This window comes from Chelonoidis abingdonii, chromosome 26 (assembly GCF_003597395.2).
Source record: "Chelonoidis abingdonii isolate Lonesome George chromosome 26, CheloAbing_2.0, whole genome shotgun sequence".
NCBI classification, from domain to species: Eukaryota; Metazoa; Chordata; order Testudines; family Testudinidae; genus Chelonoidis; species Chelonoidis abingdonii.
This window is the reverse complement of record NC_133794.1, coordinates 5,580,806-5,601,415: the sequence shown is the minus strand read 5'-3', so window position 1 is coordinate 5,601,415 and position 20,610 is coordinate 5,580,806. Positions and strand designations below refer to the sequence as shown.

Sequence of the window (20,610 nt, the reverse complement as noted above, 5' to 3'; positions counted from 1 at the left end):
GGCCGCCCCCCCCCCAGTGCACCAGTGGGGAGAGGGGGGGTAGGCTGGCAGCGGGGGCTACTCCCCGAGGCTGCGTCCTGGCAGTGAGCTGCAGCGTCTGCCTTTCTTCCGGGGAGGGTGAACCAGCCAGGCACAGGCCCGATGGGGAAACATCCGGCTGGGTCCCACTGAGTTCATCCCCCCGGGAGCCACGGTAAAGCGACTTCTCCTCTCTTCCCCTCGCCCCCGTGTTTATCCTGCGGGGGTTTGTCCAGTCAGTTCTACATGGACACCCACAACTTCTCCTTTGTTCTACTGCAGAACAGTTTTCAGAGCTGCTGGATTTCTGTGTAACTCAGAATTCAATTTAAAATACCAGAGGGGAGCCGTGTTAGTCTGGATCTGTAAAAGCAGCAGAGAATCCTGTGGCACCTTATAGACTAACAGACGTTTTGGAGCATGAGCTTTCGTGGGTGAAATGTTCCAAAACGTCTGTTAGTCTATAAGGTGCCACAGGATTCTTTGCTCCAATTTAAAATAACGACTCTCAGTAGGTATGCCACTACCAATCTGCAAAACCTGGAAATCTCTGCTTTCCATGAACATCCTGCATCTCTTTACATTTGAGCCAGGTTTTGTAAATCTTCCCACAGACAGTCTATTCGGGGACCAAGATTTGAACAACTCAGACATTAGTGTCCTGTCCTGTTACGGAATAAGAACTTGAAAGTGTAACTGGCTGTAAACAAAAATGAAATGGACTACCCAGTCTTATTCAAATCGAGGACGTTAAAACAAATGAGCTGTATAAATGGAGAAATAGAAACTTATGTTTTTCCTCATCAATCTAAGATATCACAGAATAGATGAAGTATTTTGATAAAAAACAAAATTTTAAACCTTCAGCATTCTAATTACTTTCTTGCATTTCACCCACATGAACCAGTTTGGGCCATTACTTTGAAATGCAAGAACCCAATGCTTCATAGCATTGGAATAATTAGTTAAATCATGATTGAAGTGGAAATGATAGCAGGAAATTTTAGCATAGTAAAGAGCATGATGTGATTTCAAAGTGTGTTACCTTATTTTAGTCCTTTCCTCACGTTTTATTGAATGTTAACTTTGTGAAGCATTGTGTCTAGTTCACACACCATAAGTAGAATTAATGTTTTTAATCTATTCTGTGGTTACTTTTCCTGCAAGGTCTGAATCCTGTGATGCTGCAGAAGCCATAAGTAGCTCTTATTCTCACATTAAAAAGGAGTTTCTGTGATCTTAAGTACATAGGTAATATTAGTCATAGAAAATAGGAAATTTCAGTTTAATCTGCTGTAGCATTTTCTGAATGTGACAGTTACTTTTTTTTAGTTGACATGATTCAGAATTTCTCATCTCGCTTGGAGAGGGAACAATAGAGATGTCAATAACAAATATTAATGTTTGGCTGTCAACCCTTATTTGTGAAATGAATATTCAAGGTACAAATGAATTTAACAGTGATTTTTAGTAAATTAAGTAGATATTTGGCTAACAGTTGAGGACATTTTTGAGTAATGGTACAAATACTTTCAGAAGTTTTCAGAATCCAAACTCAGGCCTTCGGACAGGGATTAGAGAGGTTTGGATTTGCATGTGTTCCTAACATATGACAAGATGTGTGGCTAGGTCAGAATACCAGCACACCTCTGTATTACAGGATAAGAATGAATTCTGGAATTGTCTGAGACATCTAAGTGTCAGTCCTGCAAACACGTACACACATGCTTATCCTTATTATTGCAGGTAGTCTCATTGAAGTTGATGGGACTACTCACAGTAGGAAAGTTAATCATGTTTGTAAATATTTGCAGAATTGCAGCCCTAGCTGTTTGTTTTAATATGCTGTCATAAGAGGCTGCATGGTGAAAATTCCCCACTTGCTGTCACAAAGGATTAATGATAGTGGCTTGTCTTCATTATAGCATATTACTTTGTGGGGCTTGCAGACTGCCTTTTCCTTCTGTATTGGTGCAGCACCTAGCACAGTGGGCTCCTGGTCCATGATGCGGCTCCTAGGCACTATGATAATACAGCTAAGAACATTATAGCAGCACTGCTTTAGTAAAATACGGAGTGTTTTGCCACTTCATTGCTAGCATTTTTTTCTTCCTAGCCCCTCACAATAGTTTATATTTATTTAAAATGTGTCAGGATTAATTGTAAATCACTATTGAAAAAGTGATATGGCATCCTGAGTATATTGTCAGTGCTAAGTATTTTGATAGTACTCATCAAGGTGTTTTTGTTTTTACTGTCTCCTAAAATACCTGTCTGCATGAATCCCAGTGTAATTTAATGTAATAAAGGTTAAAACTTAGTCCCCTTTTTGTGAAGATGTATGTTCATTTGCATACAGTTGAAATTTGAGTACATGTATTTGATTCTGATTTGTAAAATACAGTTGAGACATAGGTAGAAAATGAGAGAAGGCTAATATGGATGCATTTAATCTAGTAAAACTAACAAAATTAAACAGTTTGACAAAATCTGAATTGAAATTAAGCAGAGACCAGTAGTGGTGTTGAAGATAAGGATCTGACAGCGCTTGTATACAACTATAATTTCTGTCATAAACCTTTCCAAATGTATTCATTAGCTCTGAGGCTTGATAACTTTGCATTACCTTTTTGAGATCATGAAGAATTTCATGTTGGAGATGCCATATGCTTAGAAGTTTTTAGCCAGCACCTACCAGGTAATCTAGTTCCTTGAAGTTATTAGAAAGCTAGGAGTTTGGGGGTGGTAAATTGACTTGTAAGGTTTTGCAGAGGGAAATCATGGAGACTTACTAAAGGTAAATATTTTCAAACTGATTTTGAATTACTGTCTCTATTCCAAAAAACTGTTGGTTCTTGTCATATTCTTATTTCATAGCTTCCTGCATTCTGACTACTATTTAAAACTAGAAAGGTAAAGCCAGTTTGGTGCTCAATTGTATTTTGGGCTCCATGCCAAAAGTCACCTGCACATCTGAAAACATTCTTGGAAGGTGTCACCTTTCACAAAGAGGAGCTATGAATCCTTAGGAAATGAATCTTACTGCCATCTCTCTACTATTAAAGAGCAATCCAGTGAAGAAACAAAGGGGTAGAATTTTGAGTTTGATAACAGAGTTTAAAACCAGTTATGGCATAAACTGTTTTAAAGCATTTTTGTTCATTTCTAAAGATGACCTCAGAATGGTGATCAGTAATCCCATGGAGATTCTTGTATAACTGTAGCACAACAATTATGGGCATTATCAAAACTTGTTTTCCTACACAAAAATTAGCTACCTTAGAGTTTAGTTTGCACAAGCTTATCTCCTCATAGGTGGACCTGGAAGAATTAGATTTTTATCAGTAAACATGGATTTCACTGAACACACACAAACTGATGGAAAAATGTTAACATTAAAATTTGCACATAGTCAAAATAAGAAAAATGTTTGAATCATTAGGGTTGGTTATAAGGATATTTACTTTGTATATTTTGACATGTGATGTTGACAATTTGTTTTAACGGTTATAAAGCTTTAATTTTTTGAGTCTCAATGTCTGCTGGCATGAAGTAATTGTTTGACCCTCCCCTTAATTTGTGCAGCTGGTGAAAATTTAATTTGATAAACATCAAAAAGAGTGCTTAAAAATAGACATCAGTGTTATCCGTCAGAAGTATAAAAACCCGAATTCTGCCAAGCCTACTCATAACACAGATAGTGAAACAAGGAAGACAGAAGTTAAGGCAACCAACATAATCATACTTGCTCATATACCATCCTAGTGAAAGGCTGTCCAATTACTTGTAGGCAGTAGAATGAGGAGGTGGTATGGGAAATAGATTATTGCAAGTGATCGCTTAGGCCTGTCTGGGATGAATAGGCATTGGAGGATCCTTTCTGCTAGGACACTAGGTTGTTCCTTTCGCCATAAAACTACAGTGGTTAGTTAAAAGTTCGCAGTGATTTTGTTTTTCATGCTCCACTTCGCTAATAGAGACTAGTTTTGAATTAACTGGGGATTTAGCTTAGTTGCACTTAAAAATTCATGTCTTTACAATGTAGAGAGGGGCTTTTGTAGTGGATTTTGTTTGTAAAGAAAATGAAGGAGGATTTTAGGCAGAGGGAGGCTAAATCACTTGCCCAAGGCCACAGTGGGTACAGTGTCAGAGCTAGGATTAGAAATCAAGGAGTCTTGTTTGCTCAGACCATTGAACTCGTATAGTTAAATCTTTAGACAACGTGAAACCTCACTATTTTTGTGCTCTTGAATGAAATATAACATAGGGTTGACATTATACATTTAGGTCTGTGTAGTTATTTCCCATGTTGCACATCTTTAATGTGCAAAGGTTGTATGGTAATGGTTGTCAAACCTTTATTAAATAGATATACTTGATGAACTCTGGAATGTTTTCATCCTTCCTCTCAAAGTAAGAGCTTTGTAAGCAATTCATACATATTAGAATGGTATCTGTATGGCACACTTGATTTTGATCATTATTCCGCACTTGGGTTATTGTTCAGCTACTATATCATTGGGTATTGGGTGGGTATTGTTCCGCTACTATATCATTGTGGTATTGGTCTTCAGGGGTAGAATACTTGGTCAGCTATAAACTGTTCATATGGTCCTAATCTACACAGTTTATATGCCCAATTACTTTGATGCCCAATCTGAGTTACATATACGCACTTACCAAGTAGACAGATGATTTATCAGTCCACCTACAAATCATTGGTAATTATTTTTTTTGTTGTTTTTAGATTATAGGAAGTTGTATTGGTGTAGTTCCTTGGAGGAAGAAGCTAGATAAGTACTTTTTGAAAGCTTCGGCAAAGATTCGGAAGCAAAAATGGTAAGACTCTGAAATCTCCAGCTTTCAGAAGTAAATATTATCCTTAGTCTATTACTAAATTGCATCAAATTTTGTCTTGTCAGCGACCGATGCGTATTTTTGTGAATGATGACCGCCACGTGATGGCAAAACATTCTGCTGTTTACCCAACTCAGGAAGAGTTGGAGGCAGTTCAGAACATGGTCTCCCATACAGAACGTGCTCTCAAAGCTGTATCTGACTGGATTGATGAACAGGAAAAAGTCAGTGGGGAGCAGCCAGAACCGGAGGCCATGGAAACAGCAGCTGAAGAAGAAAACAAAGAAGGAGGGTAAGTAATGGTACTCGTGGCTGTTTTACAGGGACTCTGTCAAGTGCTTCAGTATTGTTTTTTTCTCTAGACTGATAGTAGTGTGCTCTTTAAGTGCTTGAAGAGACATTAGTTCTCACTTTCCCCCTAATTGTAACATTCCATAGCCAGAGGAAATAAACATGGAATTCAAGTAATTTTTCCTGTATATGGGTAGTAGTAATAACCATATTTTGGATCGAAACCATTACTGCTTTGCCCTGTGAGCTTGGTTAATTATTGAAGTGTCCCTTTAAGTGCACTTCAGGCTTTGACTTTTGTGCTGCCATAACTGCATTTACATATCTTTCACAGGGATCAGAAGGCTGCTGAGCATCTGACTAGGACCCTTCGAGGAGTGATGCGTGTTGGACTTGTAGCAAAAGGCCTGCTACTGAAGGGAGACTTGGATCTTGAGCTAGTTCTCCTGTGCAAAGAGAAACCCACAACTGGTCTCTTGGACAAAGTAGCTGAGAATCTTGGAGTACAGCTTGCTGTGAGTAAAATCCTTTGATTGTGCATGCTTGTCACAGTGAACACACACACGCAAATGGATTAAAGGGACTAGAAGGTAACTGGGATATTTATTAGGCTTCTTACTAAGACAGAATGGGAAAATGTGGTTAATGTCTTTGTGCAGTCTTTACAGAACCACCTTGTAAAGTAAGTGGATGTCATTTGCTGCAAATGATGATTGTATAATCTCACTTCATAAACTATCTAAACTGAAAAGTAAGTTACAGCATCCATACAAGGCTTGTTGATACTACTTAAGAGGAAGGGCAGTGCTTTGCACTTGGGAAGAAATGCATAAATCCAAGAGGAAATTTCTAAATTGTAAAATTATTACATTGTAGACTATTACTGAAGATAAATATGAAATAATCCAGTCTGTGAGCGAAGCTGCAATTATCATTAAGAACACACAGGAGCCTCCATTGACGCTGACCATTCACTTGACATCTCCTGTTGTGAGAGAAGAAATGGAAAAACTGTTAGCTGGAGGTATGGAGGACTGAAAACAGCTAGCAGTCAGTCTGGAAACTTATGTTGTCTGTTTGCTAATCACTGTTAAAATGTGCTATTCAATTTCGGTTTAGGTAGTCCAAGCTGTTTGAGACAAAAATATTTCATGCAGACGAATTCAATTTCCAGATTGTAATAGTACAAGAAACCATGGATGTGGATAATTAGAAATAGACTCCTAAAATTGAGTAGCACCTTTCAAGTGGTATTTCACTTTACTTACTTGGGCCTTTAGTTCACTAATATGTAATATTGTTTAAATCTTTTTTTATACCTAGCCATGTTAAAGGCCCACACAAATGACATCAAATGTAAGCTTGTATTTTAAAAAAAAATATTGAAGGCTTCTTGTAAATGACTTTTGCATGTACATGAAATTGGATATGTTGTATAAAATGGTTTGTGTTGCAGCAAAAATGATAGGTGCACTGTTGGGTCTCTTTGGCTGTTTTATCAGCTAAAAAGTTCAGAATTCCAGGACGTGATGCAGAGTTTTGGATAAAGTTAGATGCCATCCATGATCTTATTCAAACTTACTCTTTAGAATAAGACTTCATAAATACCTTCACTTGAAAAATCTCTTACTATGATCAGTTCTGTATCACAAGCATCACACGATTTGACTCATGAACTTGTATGCATAGCAAGTGTTCGAACTAGCCTTATCTAAAACCCTGGTCTTCAGACACTTCAAAAATATTAACACATATCTTCAGTTTTGCTGCAGCACAGACTTGAGAATATTTTTGTGCTCTATTGATTGTCTGTGGTTTTGATATCTGACTTCGTCTACCAAGCCTTCTAGTTTGTCAATTTTAGGGACGCTGGACCTTTGACCAACAGGACACACTCTGTCACGGGCCGGGGCCAGGGCAGTCAAGCCTTGTGGGCGGAGGGGGTTCCCTTGGCTTTAGAAAAGCCTTTACCTCTGCTCTGGATGTAGAGTGAGGGTTAACTTCAAACTTCCCTTTCTGTTAGGTACTGTAACCTTCTACTTTCTGAAGCTTTGTTAAAGCAGTATAGGCTTTCTGTCCCGTCCTACGTAGAATTCCTCTTTCCCCTCATAATATAGGAGTTAGCCTATTCCCTGTTACATTAATTTCCCCCTCTCTGCAGTGTGAAGTTCCAGTTAAGGGTAATAAAGTGAAGTGTACTGCAGGCTATCCTTTCAGGTAAAGGGTATAGCTCAAGATCTTTTGGGAGCCTCCGCTGCCCTTTAGGAAGCTGCCTCATCCCCTCTCCACCTGACAGAACCCCCTTGGTCAAACTGTGCCTGTCTTCTTATTCCATCCACGAATAGAAACGCTATCAGTCAACGACACCCCGGACGTTCTGGACAGGCAGAAATGCCTTGCTGCCTTGGCGTCACTCCGACACGCCAAGTGGTTCCAGGTTTGCATTTTGTTCTTATATTTGTCTTTATGTAGCCAGTTAAAGTTTACAAATTATCTAACTTTATATTAAAGTACTTTAACATTGGACGATAGTTGTGCTGAACTTAGCTTCTGTCAACCATACAGTTGCTAAAGAAGCACTTAAGCGAATTTAATGTTCAAAGATGAAACTTTTTTTAATGAGTAGATGCATAGTTGCTGCTTTGTGTTAAGAGTAATGTCGCTTTTGTACACTAATTAATATTACATTATAAAATTGTAATGTAAATATATATTGTTTACCCTTGACAAAGTAGCACTGCAAAAATTAATATTTGTCTGCACATTAATTGGTTTGGTATTTTTATTGAATATGCCTTTGCTTGATTACTTATTCTAGGCCAGGGCTAATGGTCTGAAATCGTGCGTCATAGTCATCAGGGTGCTGAGAGATCTGTGTACTCGGGTTCCTACTTGGGGACCACTTAGAGGATGGGTAATTCTTACTTTTTTTTTGGTACTGTTTTCTGAATTGTTTGGTTTTATTCTTTAAGTCACTGGAGAGAACTGTTCTTCAGTCTGAAATTCCATTTTCACAAATTTCACCTTTCTTTAATTTGAAGAAATTGAAGTATTCTGTTTTTGAAATACACACTTGAAGACTTTCTGTATGATATAATCACATACTTTGGATCTGTGGGCTGAAATTAAAGTAACTTCTAAACTTACAGCAGTTACAGTCCTCTGCTTCTTATATCCAATTTGGCGATTATTTTGCTGTTGCTTAGGCATCTGCTGTAAAGTTTCCCTAAAACAGTCGTGTGTGCGAATCTCACTTTTTTAAAATCACGTGTCTTACAGCCTCTGGAGCTGCTGTGTGAAAAATCAATTGGAACAGCTAATAGACCAATGGGAGCTGGTGAGGCCTTGAGGAGAGTACTTGAATGTCTTGCATCAGGAATTGTTATGCCAGGTTAGATGGTTCTCTGCATATACATTTCAAAGCAAGAAATCACATGGGATGCGATTAAAGTTTGGTGCAGTGTAGTATTGTGTAGTACTTACAAAAAAACCCTCGTTGTCAGGGACGATTTAGGTCAGTGGTTCTCAACCTATTTACCGTTGTAGGTTGCATATGTGGCCCACAATGTGTTATGTGGGCTGCATCCAATACTACCTATATTGCCCTGAAGATGTCACCTGGTCCGTAGGTCTGTGCTGATTGGGCTGAAAGCCGGCCTGTGGGCTGCAGGTTGAGAACCTCTGGTCTAGGTATATTTGATCCTGCCTCAGCGTGAGAAGGACAAGATGACCTCTCAGCCCCCCAGCCCTACATTTCTATGATTCTGTGTTTGCAGAGCTGAGATTTAAAAGTTCATAAAAATGTGTAGTGCATATGAGTATTACAGTACCATGGTTTTATTTAGGGTACATGGACCCATAATGATAAGCCCTGTAGTGTGAAGTACCAGGTTCTACAAGTGTTAAATTGGTTGTCTTACTTTCTAAGTGGTTTTGACCAACTTCACTTATAATTGTACTTGTAAAATAATCCAGATAAATTTCAAAATGTTGGACATTGATCAGTGTTACACAGATGAGTATTGAATGATGCCAAGGGAATACTTAGTTTAGCTTTTTTAGAAACACTAGGATAATTCTCTGCATATCTTCCTTGTTTCCTGCCTTCAGATGGTTCTGGTATTTATGATCCTTGTGAAAAAGAAGCCACTGATGCTATTGGGCATCTAGACAGACAACAAAGGGAAGATATCACACAGAGTGCTCAGGTATAGTTTTGCCTACAGATGTTGCAAAAACTTAACGAGTTCAATTTATGTTGAACTTCCATATTGGTTAATGGTAGTTTAGTAACCTCACTGAGGTTGGTTTTAATTTTTTTATTACCTAGTCATGTAAAAAATGGGTCTCATACTAAAAAAGAAATTTATAGTTTGATCTATCAGAAGCAAAGTATCAGGTTTTAAGTAGTGACTTACCACTATGGCCCAGGTTTTGGATTGAATTTAGAATTCTAAGGAGCATCCCATTTAAACTGAGGTGTCTTTTTTTTGGAGTGTGTTTTGTTGGTGTTTTTTTTTTTTTTTTTTTTTTTTTTTTTTTTTTTGTACAGGGGTGGGTAGAAGATTCCTCTTTGAACCTCTGCAGTGAGCAAATATTAGTTTAACGACTTGTGCATCCCATTAACATGTGTTCCATCTTTCTAGCATGCTCTGAGACTTGCTGCTTTTGGCCAGCTTCACAAGGTCTTGGGAATGGATCCCCTGCCTTCCAAGATGCCCAAGAAACCAAAGAACGAAAATCCAGTTGACTACACTGGTAGGTATTGTAATTAACAAATACATTCTCAGTGCCCAGTGCTCTTGCTACTCTGTCACTCAGTAATTGATATATTTAGCTGCCTTTTATGGTTTTTACAGTCCAGATTCCCCCCAGTACCACATATGCCATCACCCCAATGAAGCGCCCTATGGAGGAGGATGGAGAGGAGAAGTCTCCCAGCAAAAAGAAAAAGAAGATTCAGAAAAAAGGTATTGAGTTAACCAGAGGTAGGTAACAAGTTGATGCCTCAGAGCTGTTTTCAGACTAAATGAGGGGCAAACTGCAGAAAAAAGTGTTTCTTGTGGAATGACTTGTAAATCTGAGTGACTGGATTTTTCTCCTGCTTTTTAAGGCTTTATCAAGTGTAAATGACCCTTTCAAATCTGTACTTCTAAACAAGAAGTCCGCAGTGGCAGATTGTAACCTCTTATTGTCTGAACTCAGTTGTCAAGTTTATCTTAAAAACAAATGTGCATCTCTGACAAAGAACAAACTGTTTTCTGTTTAGAGGAAAAAACTGAACCTCCCCAGGCTATGAATGCACTGATGAAATTAAATCAGCTAAAACCTGGTCTCCAGTACAAACTTGTGTCTCAAACTGGTCCAGTTCATGCTCCTATCTTTACTATGTCCGTGGAAGTTGATGGCAGCACGTTTGAGGCATCGGGACCTTCCAAAAAGACAGCCAAATTGCATGTGGCTGTAAAGGTAAGAGGTTTGTCTGCACGTGAACGCTTTTTTTCCTTCAAATTCCCTTCTCTAAAAAACATTAGTATCCAGACAGTTATTCCCTTAAACTTGATCTTCTGGAAGATCATGTTAAAAATTGTGTATGAAGCATGTAGGCCCTTCTACACCGGATACAGTTACGTGTTGAAATTAAATCACTGAAATAGTAGCACTTGATGGATTAAGTAAATCGGTAGCCAGAAGACTTGTTGCAAATGTTTAAAGGGCCTGGGGGAATGCTTATAGCGTCCTGGAAGTTCCAGCACCATCAGTGGGGATGGATGAAGCTTGAGCTGATACTACATTTGGAATGAATGGAGGTAGTAATTTCTGGGACAGGGCCAATGGACCCACTTCTACACAGCCTTCTCAGCTGCTTATCTCACAGTAGAGAGCCATGGAGGATATAATATCTGCACTTCTCAATGGCCTTTCTCCCTTCCCACACCCCCAGGTGTTGCAGGATATGGGTTTACCCACAGGAGTGGAAGGCAAAGAGTCTGGAAAAGGAGATGAATCGGCAGAGGAAACAGAACAGAAACCAGTAGTTGTTGCTCCTCCTCCTGTAGTGGAAACTATCTCTACACCCAGTGCTGCCTCTCCTCCCTCAGAGCAAACTTCAGAGGTGAGCACAAACTTTTTACATCTTTTGAAACCAAATCTTTCCTCCAACGTTCAGGAGAGTGACATTGTGACAAGCTGCTCAAATGAGTCTTTCACTCATGAGTCTGAAACTCTCAAGCACTTTTTAAAAGGAATACTGTCCACTTGAGTTTCAGTGGCATTTTGGTTCAATAGTGTGTCTTGAAACTTCTTAGAATCCATAAAATATTTGAGGATTTTTTTCTATCCTGTTTTAAAGGGGTATTCTAAGTAAGGAGTAAACTGACTATGCATAATGCTGACAAATGCAAAATAAAAGTGATGAAAATCATTAACTTTTCAGTTATAGTAATTATAGGGGTTATAACTGAAATTTTTCTACCTCAAACTTAACCTTAAAGGGAAAATTACATTGAAAGTTAACATTTTCCTTAATTATAAAAATGTTGAACATATAGTGGATAACTCCAAGTCCAACAGCTCGTTGGACCTTTATTGGCACTTCCAATTTATTTTAGAATGTGAAACAACAGGGACCAATCCTGACGAAGCATGGCAAGAATCCAGTGATGGAACTCAATGAGAAGAGGCGTGGTCTAAAATACGAACTGATTTCAGAAACAGGTGGCAGCCATGACAAGCGCTTTGTCATGGAGGTGAGCTGACTTTGTAGTCCTCTATACACACAGTTACATTTATAGACATTCTGTGCAGTTTTAACTTCCAGGCCTAGTAAAATTTCATTAGTTCATACTAATTTCTGTTTAACGCTGCGCGTGGAAGTAGCAAGCTATGCCATAATTTACCAACATGGCAGTGACAAAAGTGACTCTCTTGTGTGGCTATTACTGATTCATAGCATGGTTATTTAATCTGTTTCTAAGGTTGAGGTTGATGGGCAGAAGTTTCAAGGAGCTGGCTCGAACAAAAAAGTGGCAAAAGCCTACGCTGCTTTAGCTGCCCTGGAGAAACTGTTTCCCGATACTCCAGCTGCTATTGAGCCCAATAAGAAGAAAAGAGCCCCTGTACCTGCAAGGGGAGGACCCAAGTTTGCAGTAAAGGTAGGTAGACTTGCTGGTGATTTAATATCCGTGTCTGTGTATGTCGTAAGCAATACTACTCAACCCCCCGGGGAGGCTGGGGAGGGGTGGTGGTTATCCCAGATTACCTTCGGAGGAATGGAGATTGATTTACCCCTAAATTTTTAGAATTAGGACCAAACACTCAGGTTCGTGGCTTAGTTCTACCTGCGTTGAACTTTAGCAACACATCAGTTTAATCTTGGACATTTAAATACTGGTATAAAAACAGGATTGTGTGACAAGTTGTCTTTTCCACAGCAGCATAATCCAGGTTTTGGAATGGGAGGCCCCATGCACAATGAAGTGCCACCTCCCCCAAATCTGCGTGGACGTGGTAGAGGAGGCAACATCAGAGGCCGTGGAAGAGGCAGAGGTGGATTTGGTGGTGGCAATCATGGTGGCTATATGAATGCTGGTGAGTTACCATGGATGTTTCACTCTACTAACTTAATGTCTGCTGTCTCATGTTAAAGTGAAGTATCTGTTCACAAATAGGTATCTCCAATGGAGTTGATCAACTTTCTTGCAAGTTCTTATATTACACAAGTTAGATAACTTACACTGTAGCTTCTTGGAAGTGAAGTTTGTTTTAATAGCTTTTCATTCCTTTCATTAACAATAGAAAATGAATATCTCAGAGTAATTGCTTTACTCCATTCTAGGAGCTGGATACGGAAGCTATGGTTATGGAGGAAATTCTGCAACAGCAGGCTACAGTAAGTGTTAATGTTTTAATCTTTGAAACACAGCACCCTACTGGGATTACTCAAACTCTGGGTTACAACATACAGTGATATACCTGTACCTGAACCATCGTAGCATGTTCATTTTTAAAATGAGAAATAATGAAACGGAGCTGAATCAGATGTTTAAAACTTAAACTCAAATCCAGGTGACTTTAGGTTTCCTCTTCAAATGTGAATATTTTAAATTTCTCTGCTTTAAGCCATGTGAAGCAATCCACCACTCTTGTGAATAAGATTTTCCCGAAAATACACAGCTATTTGTCTTGAGAAGAAACCTTCATTGGGGGGTGACAGGAGCAGAGAAATCTAAAACATGACTTTCAAATGTGGCGCATTTTGCCATCTTCAAAAGAATTCTAATTTTTTTCTCTGCTCTGTCTCCCCCTTTTGTAGGTGACTTTTTCACAGACTGCTACGGCTATCATGATTTTGGGTCTTCCTAGATCATCTAAAAGTATTGCAAAAAAAACAGCTTTTTACTCCAATTTTCTCGAACTCCAAAACCCAAAGTGTTCGTGGTGTGTCCCTGTGCTTCACTGGGTTTCTCAACAGTGGCTTTTCACCGCAGCTTGTCTGAAACTATTAGCCTGCAGAACTTAAGACAGTGGCAGTTTTTATTGTGATTTGCCTTTGAACTTGGTCGTAATTTGATGTACACAACAGGGGGAACTAATTATCCAAGAACGTTTGTGTGCAGTTTGCACAAATTTTAAAGTCAGCTCTGTTCAGCATAAAGGCAAAAAGCCCACCTTTGCTTTTTATGGAAAGCATTACTTTGTTTTTAAGAAACAAATACTGACGTTTTAATCTACCTTTGTCTTAATTTACAGCAGGTTTTGTACAAAATTTAAGCCTTTTAATAAACATCAGAACTTGGGTTGATGCCTCTGACAGTAGGGAAGATACTTCCAACGTTTCTGAATCTAGTACAGCCCAGTTTTTTAAGCATGCAAAATGGTGACTTGTATGTGGAATCATATGTGTTAAATTAATCCTTACATCCTTTGTAATACACTGATGGATAAATGCTGGAGGGGTGTGTCTTATTGTGGCTGATAGCTAGTATACTGTCAAAGGTGTTGTATTGTGCTTCCAATACTGGTACAATAACTATCCAGCCATTAAGGAGTTGATGTAAAAAATGTCAGTTCTGATGACTTCTCAAAATGCGTGGGTTCATTAGTTACATAAAATCGGGTTTTTTCTGATCCAAGTATAAAGGACCTACAGCACTTCAAAAACTAAAATGTCCAAGGGTTGCAAACCCAGCAGGCTGGCTGACTGCGCAGGCCATCTGATATTCTGAGACAGCTTATGCCTCTTGTAAAATACACATTGCTCTAAAAGCAGAGGTATTTAATAGCCCAGACAATGAAACTTCATAAGATTTTGAAGTCTCAGGGAATCAGTTGCCCTTTGAGACTCTGGAATGTTTAATAAAACATCATGTGTTCAGTCCTTTATCCTTGTTATGATACTTATGTTTCAAAACTGTATTTTCTTTGTCACTGTTCTTTTTAGCTGTGAATCCTGCAGCACTGCATTAATTTAATTTGTGAGGCTCAATAACATTTGAGGTAACTCAGTAATTTAAACTGGTGAAAACAGTAACCTGTGATATATCAGGTTGCTGAAACCTCCTTGGGCAAAATTTTAAATGTTCAGTGTGAACAGTTTTTAAAACAAAACGCATGTCCTATTTTTTTTAGAAAGTTATTGTTTGAGATAATGTCTTTTTATACAAGGGAATAGATATTGTTCTGAATGAGGTGAAAATGCCATTTTTTTTAAATGAATACATGTTAAAGTAACTTGTGTGTTGGATATTTTTATTCAATAGTTTTAACTGGGCGGGGGTGGAATTCAGGTGATGAACAGTGTTAATGCTTGCTTAAATATGAAGGGTTCATCTAGAAATGACTGTCCCAAAAGCTGTCTTAACTCGCTTGGGAAAGGAGTCAACTTCCACCATTTGTTTTCAGCTCAGGTGATGCAAGTTTCTCCCTCACCTCTCATTCAGAAGAAGTTCACTTCTGCATTCTTTCATATATTCTTTTGCTATAACTCTGGATCTCTGTTTGTACCAAAGACTGGAGTTTAGTACCAATCTACACACTACAGGAATATTTTTATTGTGGTATGGTTGTGCCATAACCATGTTATAACTTCTCTTGGGTGGAAAGAAATATTAAAGAACCTTGTTTCTGCCCTATTGAAACGTGGCCTTCTGCCCACAGAAGAAGAGACATGTTCTAACGTAGTGTGAAAAGGGCCTTACTCTAATTTAGAGGTGGGGCGAAGTCAGTTTAAATGGTTACTCCAGGAATATTAGGAGTTTTAAACTAGTATGCAAAATAAAAAAGCTGGATGGTTACTAGAGCCAGCTCTTCTGTACAAACTGCAGTTTTTGTTGGAGATGAGCTCTGAGTCACATCTCATCATTCAGATGGGCTCTTTAAAGTTTCACAAATGTGGAGCTGTTAAAACAAAGATCACAAGTTTACTCCTTGACTTACTAACCTTACAGCTGTCTCTATTTGAACGGGAGTTAAGTTCTCAATACACCCCTCCTTTGTTTCTAATGTAGTTTAAATCAGTAAAGCTCCACCTGTCTCTGAAGCATCACTTAAGCTCCTGGAGCTGTACGTACTCGACTGTGGGCGGTGATGCCGGTTTTTGTCTAGATCCTAGTGGCTGTCGTTTCTTGGTAAATAAGAATCATGAACTTTATTAAAAAATCAAACCACAACATTCCTCCTCTCGACTTAAGTTATTAAAGTTGGCCAATTATCTAGGGCCGGGCCTGAACTGAACAATCCTGTTAAACGTGAACATGTTTAAATTGGGCAGGAAAATAGTTACTTAACAGTGCAAGATCCAGTCTGTTAGTGCCACAGGCCGATCAGAAAATAAGTTTCTAGCTGCCAAAAGACTAAGTACAACGTTATTCCAGTTACTCCTTTTAGGGATCCTCAGCCCTAACGCAGGGTTCTGGTAACCTGAGTTCATGCTGGTGCCAGAAATTGATGGAGTGAGCACTTTGGTACAATTGAATAAGCTTTGTATAAGCCATCTTTAATTTTAGTCAAATTATTGCTATTCAAACAGTACTTCATATGGAAAGTGCTCTTTATTTTAGAGTGATTCGCATGGGTGTTGACTCTGAAGTCCTTGTCACTGGAGTAAGATTCTTCCTGATTGTCATTCCTTTTCTGTGGAGAATGAGCTTCAGTTATCATTGGTGGCTGGCTTGTCTCCAGTGTAATTTGAGGACTAGCCCAGCTAACTTGGTAGAACATGAAGTAGGAATTGTTAGATAGTGTCACATGCATTGGGAAAATCATTAGTCACCTTGCATTTAGTTCTAGAACTTGGTATTGATACTTAAATCCTATGGCTTGGAGAGTTGTTAAACGAGCAGTGAGAGTAACTGGAAGGTCCTGTGTCAATGTGTATAGTGATTCCTTATCTACTTAAATGAACAAAATGTTACACCTGTTGGCCTTGTCTGGAATTACTTAAATCTTTATTCATGTGTTGGTCAAAATAGTCTTAGATTCTAAACTGCTGCTTATATAATGGCAAAGCTTCATAGTGTGATATAAGGGACACAACCATTTACATTTAATAAGGTATTTTAAAACACGGGTGGAGTGACTTTCCTCAAGCCTATCAGAAACACCATTTGACTTCCTCTTCCTTTGTTCAGGCCAGTTTTATAGCAATGGTGGTCACTCCGGCAACACGGGAAGTGGTGGTGGTGGTGGCGGCGGCGGGGGCTCCTCTGGCTATGGATCCTACTACCAAGGTGGTGACAACTACAGCTCACCAGTTCCACCCAAACATGCTGGAAAGAAGCAGCAGCATGGAGGACAGCAAAAACCTTCCTATGGGTCAGGGTATCAATCCCACCAAGGCCAGCAACAGCAGTCATACAACCAAAACCAGTACAGCAATTATGGCCCTCCACAAGGCAAACAAAAAGGATATAATCATGGACAAGGCAACTACTCTTATTCTAACTCCTACAACTCCTCTGGCGGAGGATCAGACTACAACTACGAGAGCAAATTCAGTGAGTGAGGGATTGTTTCTCTGGTTGGAAGTGTGGTGTGGCCCTCTTGCCCCTGAGTAGGATTCTCTCCACAGTGTATTCTTGTCACTGCAGCGGGGGGTTCCATGGAGTCTCTGGCACTCCGAAGCAGCCAGGTTGACTGAACTTTGGACTTGGCAGTCTGCAGCTCAGTACTCCAAGGGGCTGAAATTTAAAAATGGAATGACATTTTTTATAAGGAGCTCAGTAGATACTTAGGGTTTAAATGCTACATTTGGGGGGCCAGGCAGAGACTTCCACAGGGAGTATGAAGAGTCTTTTGGGGGTGAGCAAGTGGTTCTGCCTTAAACATTTACGTTTTAGTGAGCTTCAGGAGTTGGGAAGATGGTACGTCAATGCCATATTGGCATGCAAGTCCATTATGGGTGTGTTGCTCTGCTGAAACTTCCTTTATTAGTTAAGGAGCAGTGTCATGGAATCAGGGACGTGGAGATTCCTTCTAATCCTGTTCAAGGCCTGTAAACACTTCGGTCCAGAAATACTGTTTCTTCATGGTGTACAGCCCAAATGAAAGATAGCTAGTGAGACTGACTAGTCCTCGATCACTTGTGTGGTCTGAGATGTAGGGAATTACAAACTCTAAATGCAGGCCCATTCTGTGTAGCTGGCCTGTCTGTTCCCTGAAATTCTGGGCAGAAAATCTGTGGGTTTGACAAAAATATATCCTATTTTGTGTAGTTTAGATATGTTTAGTGTTCAACTGGAAAGAAGCAGGAGTCCCAGTGAATGTAAATCTGTGTTATAAAATGGCACCCTGTGCACTTCATTCCAGAGTGAGATGTTATCCATATTCAGGATCTGAACCTGCTAGAATAATGTAGGTAGGTAGTGAAGTTAAACTGACCCTGTTACACTTAGGGCTGGTCTACACTGGAAACATATGTCAGCATAGCTACATCTCTCAGCTGTGTGACAAGCTACACCCCTGAGGAAAGCTAGGCTGACCTAACCCCTTATATAGACAGTGCTAGGTCCATGGAAGAATTCTACTGCCTTTCGGGGAGGTGGGTTAACTACAGCAATGGGAGAACCCCTCCTATCGCTGTCGTGAGTGTCTACACTGAAGAGATTCAGTAGTGCAGCTGCAGCTGTGCCACTGTAGCGTTTTCAGTGGAGACATAGCCTTAGTTGTTTGCTGCCAAATGTAGCAGATACCAGATTGGCCTTTTGGCCTGTTAGACTCATCTCTCTTCCATTCCGATGCTACTTCCATGGTCAGTCAGAGCTGTACCAAGGGGAGACTTAATCTGTTATAGGGTAACTACTTCTCCTCCACCGCCTGTACAATTGTTCTGTCTCTTTATGGATATTGTCTGCTACGTTACCGCTAATGTGATCAGTTGGGCATTTAGTCTTTAATAGCTTTAGAAGAATAAACATTTGATAGTTCTGCTCTTTCCTTCACAAATCAAACTGTTTATGCCAAAAGCCAGCCTGCCTGTTTACATCCAACACTCATGTAGTTTTTGGCTAGGCAAGGCTAACAGGCTACCCATGTAACTCAGCCAAAAAATTACTCAAGTCCCCACTCTCCACAAAAGGTATCTTTTTGCTTGCATGAGCTGTTCTTCCAACTGTAGGCCAGACCTACACAATTGTACAGGCTGTGGAGAAGTTACCCTGTCTCTCCTTGGTACAACTTTGACTGATCAAGCTTCTGCTGCTCTGGCAGCTAGGCCAAAGGCACTTTTACCAGCCAAAGGCTGCGGGGGAAAGATTTTCTCTAATTGAACACTTGGCCATAACTCTTACCTTGATGAGTCATAAACTCCTTGGCAGTTTCTGTTACTAGCTTAGTTCTATATTGATAGTCTGGGTATTTTTAAGGTGTCCTGGTCCAAGACCAGAGTTGCAGACCTCATTATCATGCTTGCTCAGCATGTGTTCTCGATTGCAGATTACGGTGGTGGCAGTGGCCGTGGTGGAGGAAATAACTATGGGTCAGGAGGTGCCTCATACAATACTGGTTCACACAGCGGCTATGGGGGAGGATCTGGGGGAGGAGGGTCGTCTTACCAAGGTAAGCAAGGTCAGTACACAACCCTCTTCGACTCTCCTTTGTTAAATGTTTTGTGTAGTGTGAAGACGCAGTCACCGCTCTTCTGTTTTCTGTGTGTACTCTGCGGGATGGCAGCCCAGATTGGATAAGTAACAACAATTCTTGTTGCGTATGGTTGTGTTAAAATAGCTTTTGTCTCACAGCGTGGTTTAGATGGACTCCTCTCTCCATTGCAGGTGGATATTCTTCTCAGACTAACTACAGCTCTCCCGGTTCAGGCCAGAATTACAGCGGTCCCCCCAGTTCCTACCAAGCTTCCCAAGGCGGCTACGGCAGAAACGATCACAGCATGAATTATCAGTACAGATAAACCGACCCTTTCTCCATGGGTGTGAAGTTTTGTTACCTTCTGCACTTGCGCACCCTTTGAATATTCAGTTTTATTGCATCACAGTAAACATGTAAACCCCGTTTCCATGTTGCAGTGCTCTTTGTGATACTCGTCACTAATGGTTGAGTACCTGTAATTCCAGACTTAGCTGTATTTTGGACATCTATGTATTTAATGGTTTGTTAGTTGCCATTACAACTTTGTCTAAATAGAATTTTTGAGTTAATAAAATTTCAGTATCCTTTTTCTATTTAAAATGGTCATTCAAGTGTTAACCCAGGATGGCTTTAAATAGATAAGGGATATGCCATCTGTTAATGCTTTTGTGAAGTGAGTTAAACAAGCTTTCTGTATTTTAATGCTTTAGTGTTTCAGTTTTATAAGTGAAGATTTTATTTTAAAAACCAGTGGGAAAGAGAGTGGGTTTTGTATGTCTGGATCATTCAGGCAGTACATCTGGATTAAGCTGAATGTAGACAAATAAACACAAACTCTTGATGTCTTTGTCTCCAACTGTGTAGTTTTGCCTTGCATACGAATGTCAGCTAGAATGTTTGTCTGCAGCAAAATAACTTTTCCTCCTCCTTTAATAGACACAGTGGCACAAATAGTGAAAAATGACTAGAAAAGCATTTTGCAGAAATAAATCCAGCAGCCCCAGAGGTTTGCAGATGAGAAACCTGAGTTCAGTAGCTGTTTCTATCAATATAGAAAGCAAAACTCAAAGTTTGTTCTGCTGGACGTGCTGCCCTAGGTACCCAGGGACTGGAAGAGGTGAGAGATCAAAGGAAATCAGACCCTGAAGGACTTTTACATAAGAGAACAGCAGTTCTTGTCCACCTGGTTATGGAGAACGTGGACACCTAAGATCACCAGGCTGTCACAAACACTGACTCTTGCCAGAATTAAAAAACTGGCCTAGGTCGCACTTGGCCCATGGAAGATGGAGTGGAAGCTGAGCACCCTCTGTCAAGCAGGCATGTCTGAAATGCCTTAGTTGAGCATTAGGTGGCGCTACT

General features: G+C 39.8%; 1 protein-coding gene across 10 annotated transcripts; it reads left to right on the top strand.

Annotated features, from left to right (window-relative positions):
- Positions 1-4,765: 4,765 nt before the first annotated feature.
- On the top strand, positions 4,766-20,089 carry ILF3 (interleukin enhancer binding factor 3). 10 transcript variants are annotated; one of them, XM_032780436.2, is made up of 19 exons: positions 4,766-4,857; positions 4,941-5,167; positions 5,501-5,681; positions 6,043-6,190; positions 7,512-7,603; positions 7,985-8,080; positions 8,446-8,557; positions 9,277-9,374; positions 9,813-9,924; positions 10,026-10,136; positions 10,436-10,635; positions 11,111-11,281; positions 11,793-11,915; positions 12,144-12,320; positions 12,600-12,756; positions 13,004-13,057; positions 16,797-17,162; positions 19,099-19,230; positions 19,437-20,089. In XM_032780436.2, exons 1-19 carry the CDS (start codon positions 4,855-4,857, stop codon positions 19,568-19,570), a joined length of 2,694 nt encoding a protein of 897 aa, XP_032636327.1. In that variant the 5' UTR covers positions 4,766-4,854; the 3' UTR covers positions 19,571-20,089. The 10 variants fall into 10 exon arrangements, with proteins under 10 accessions (XP_032636327.1, XP_032636331.1, XP_032636326.1 ...); XM_032780440.2 differs by having other exon boundaries at positions 11,778-11,915; positions 12,603-12,756; positions 19,099-19,221; XM_032780435.2 differs by having other exon boundaries at positions 11,778-11,915; positions 12,603-12,756.
- Positions 20,090-20,610: the final 521 nt, after the last annotated feature.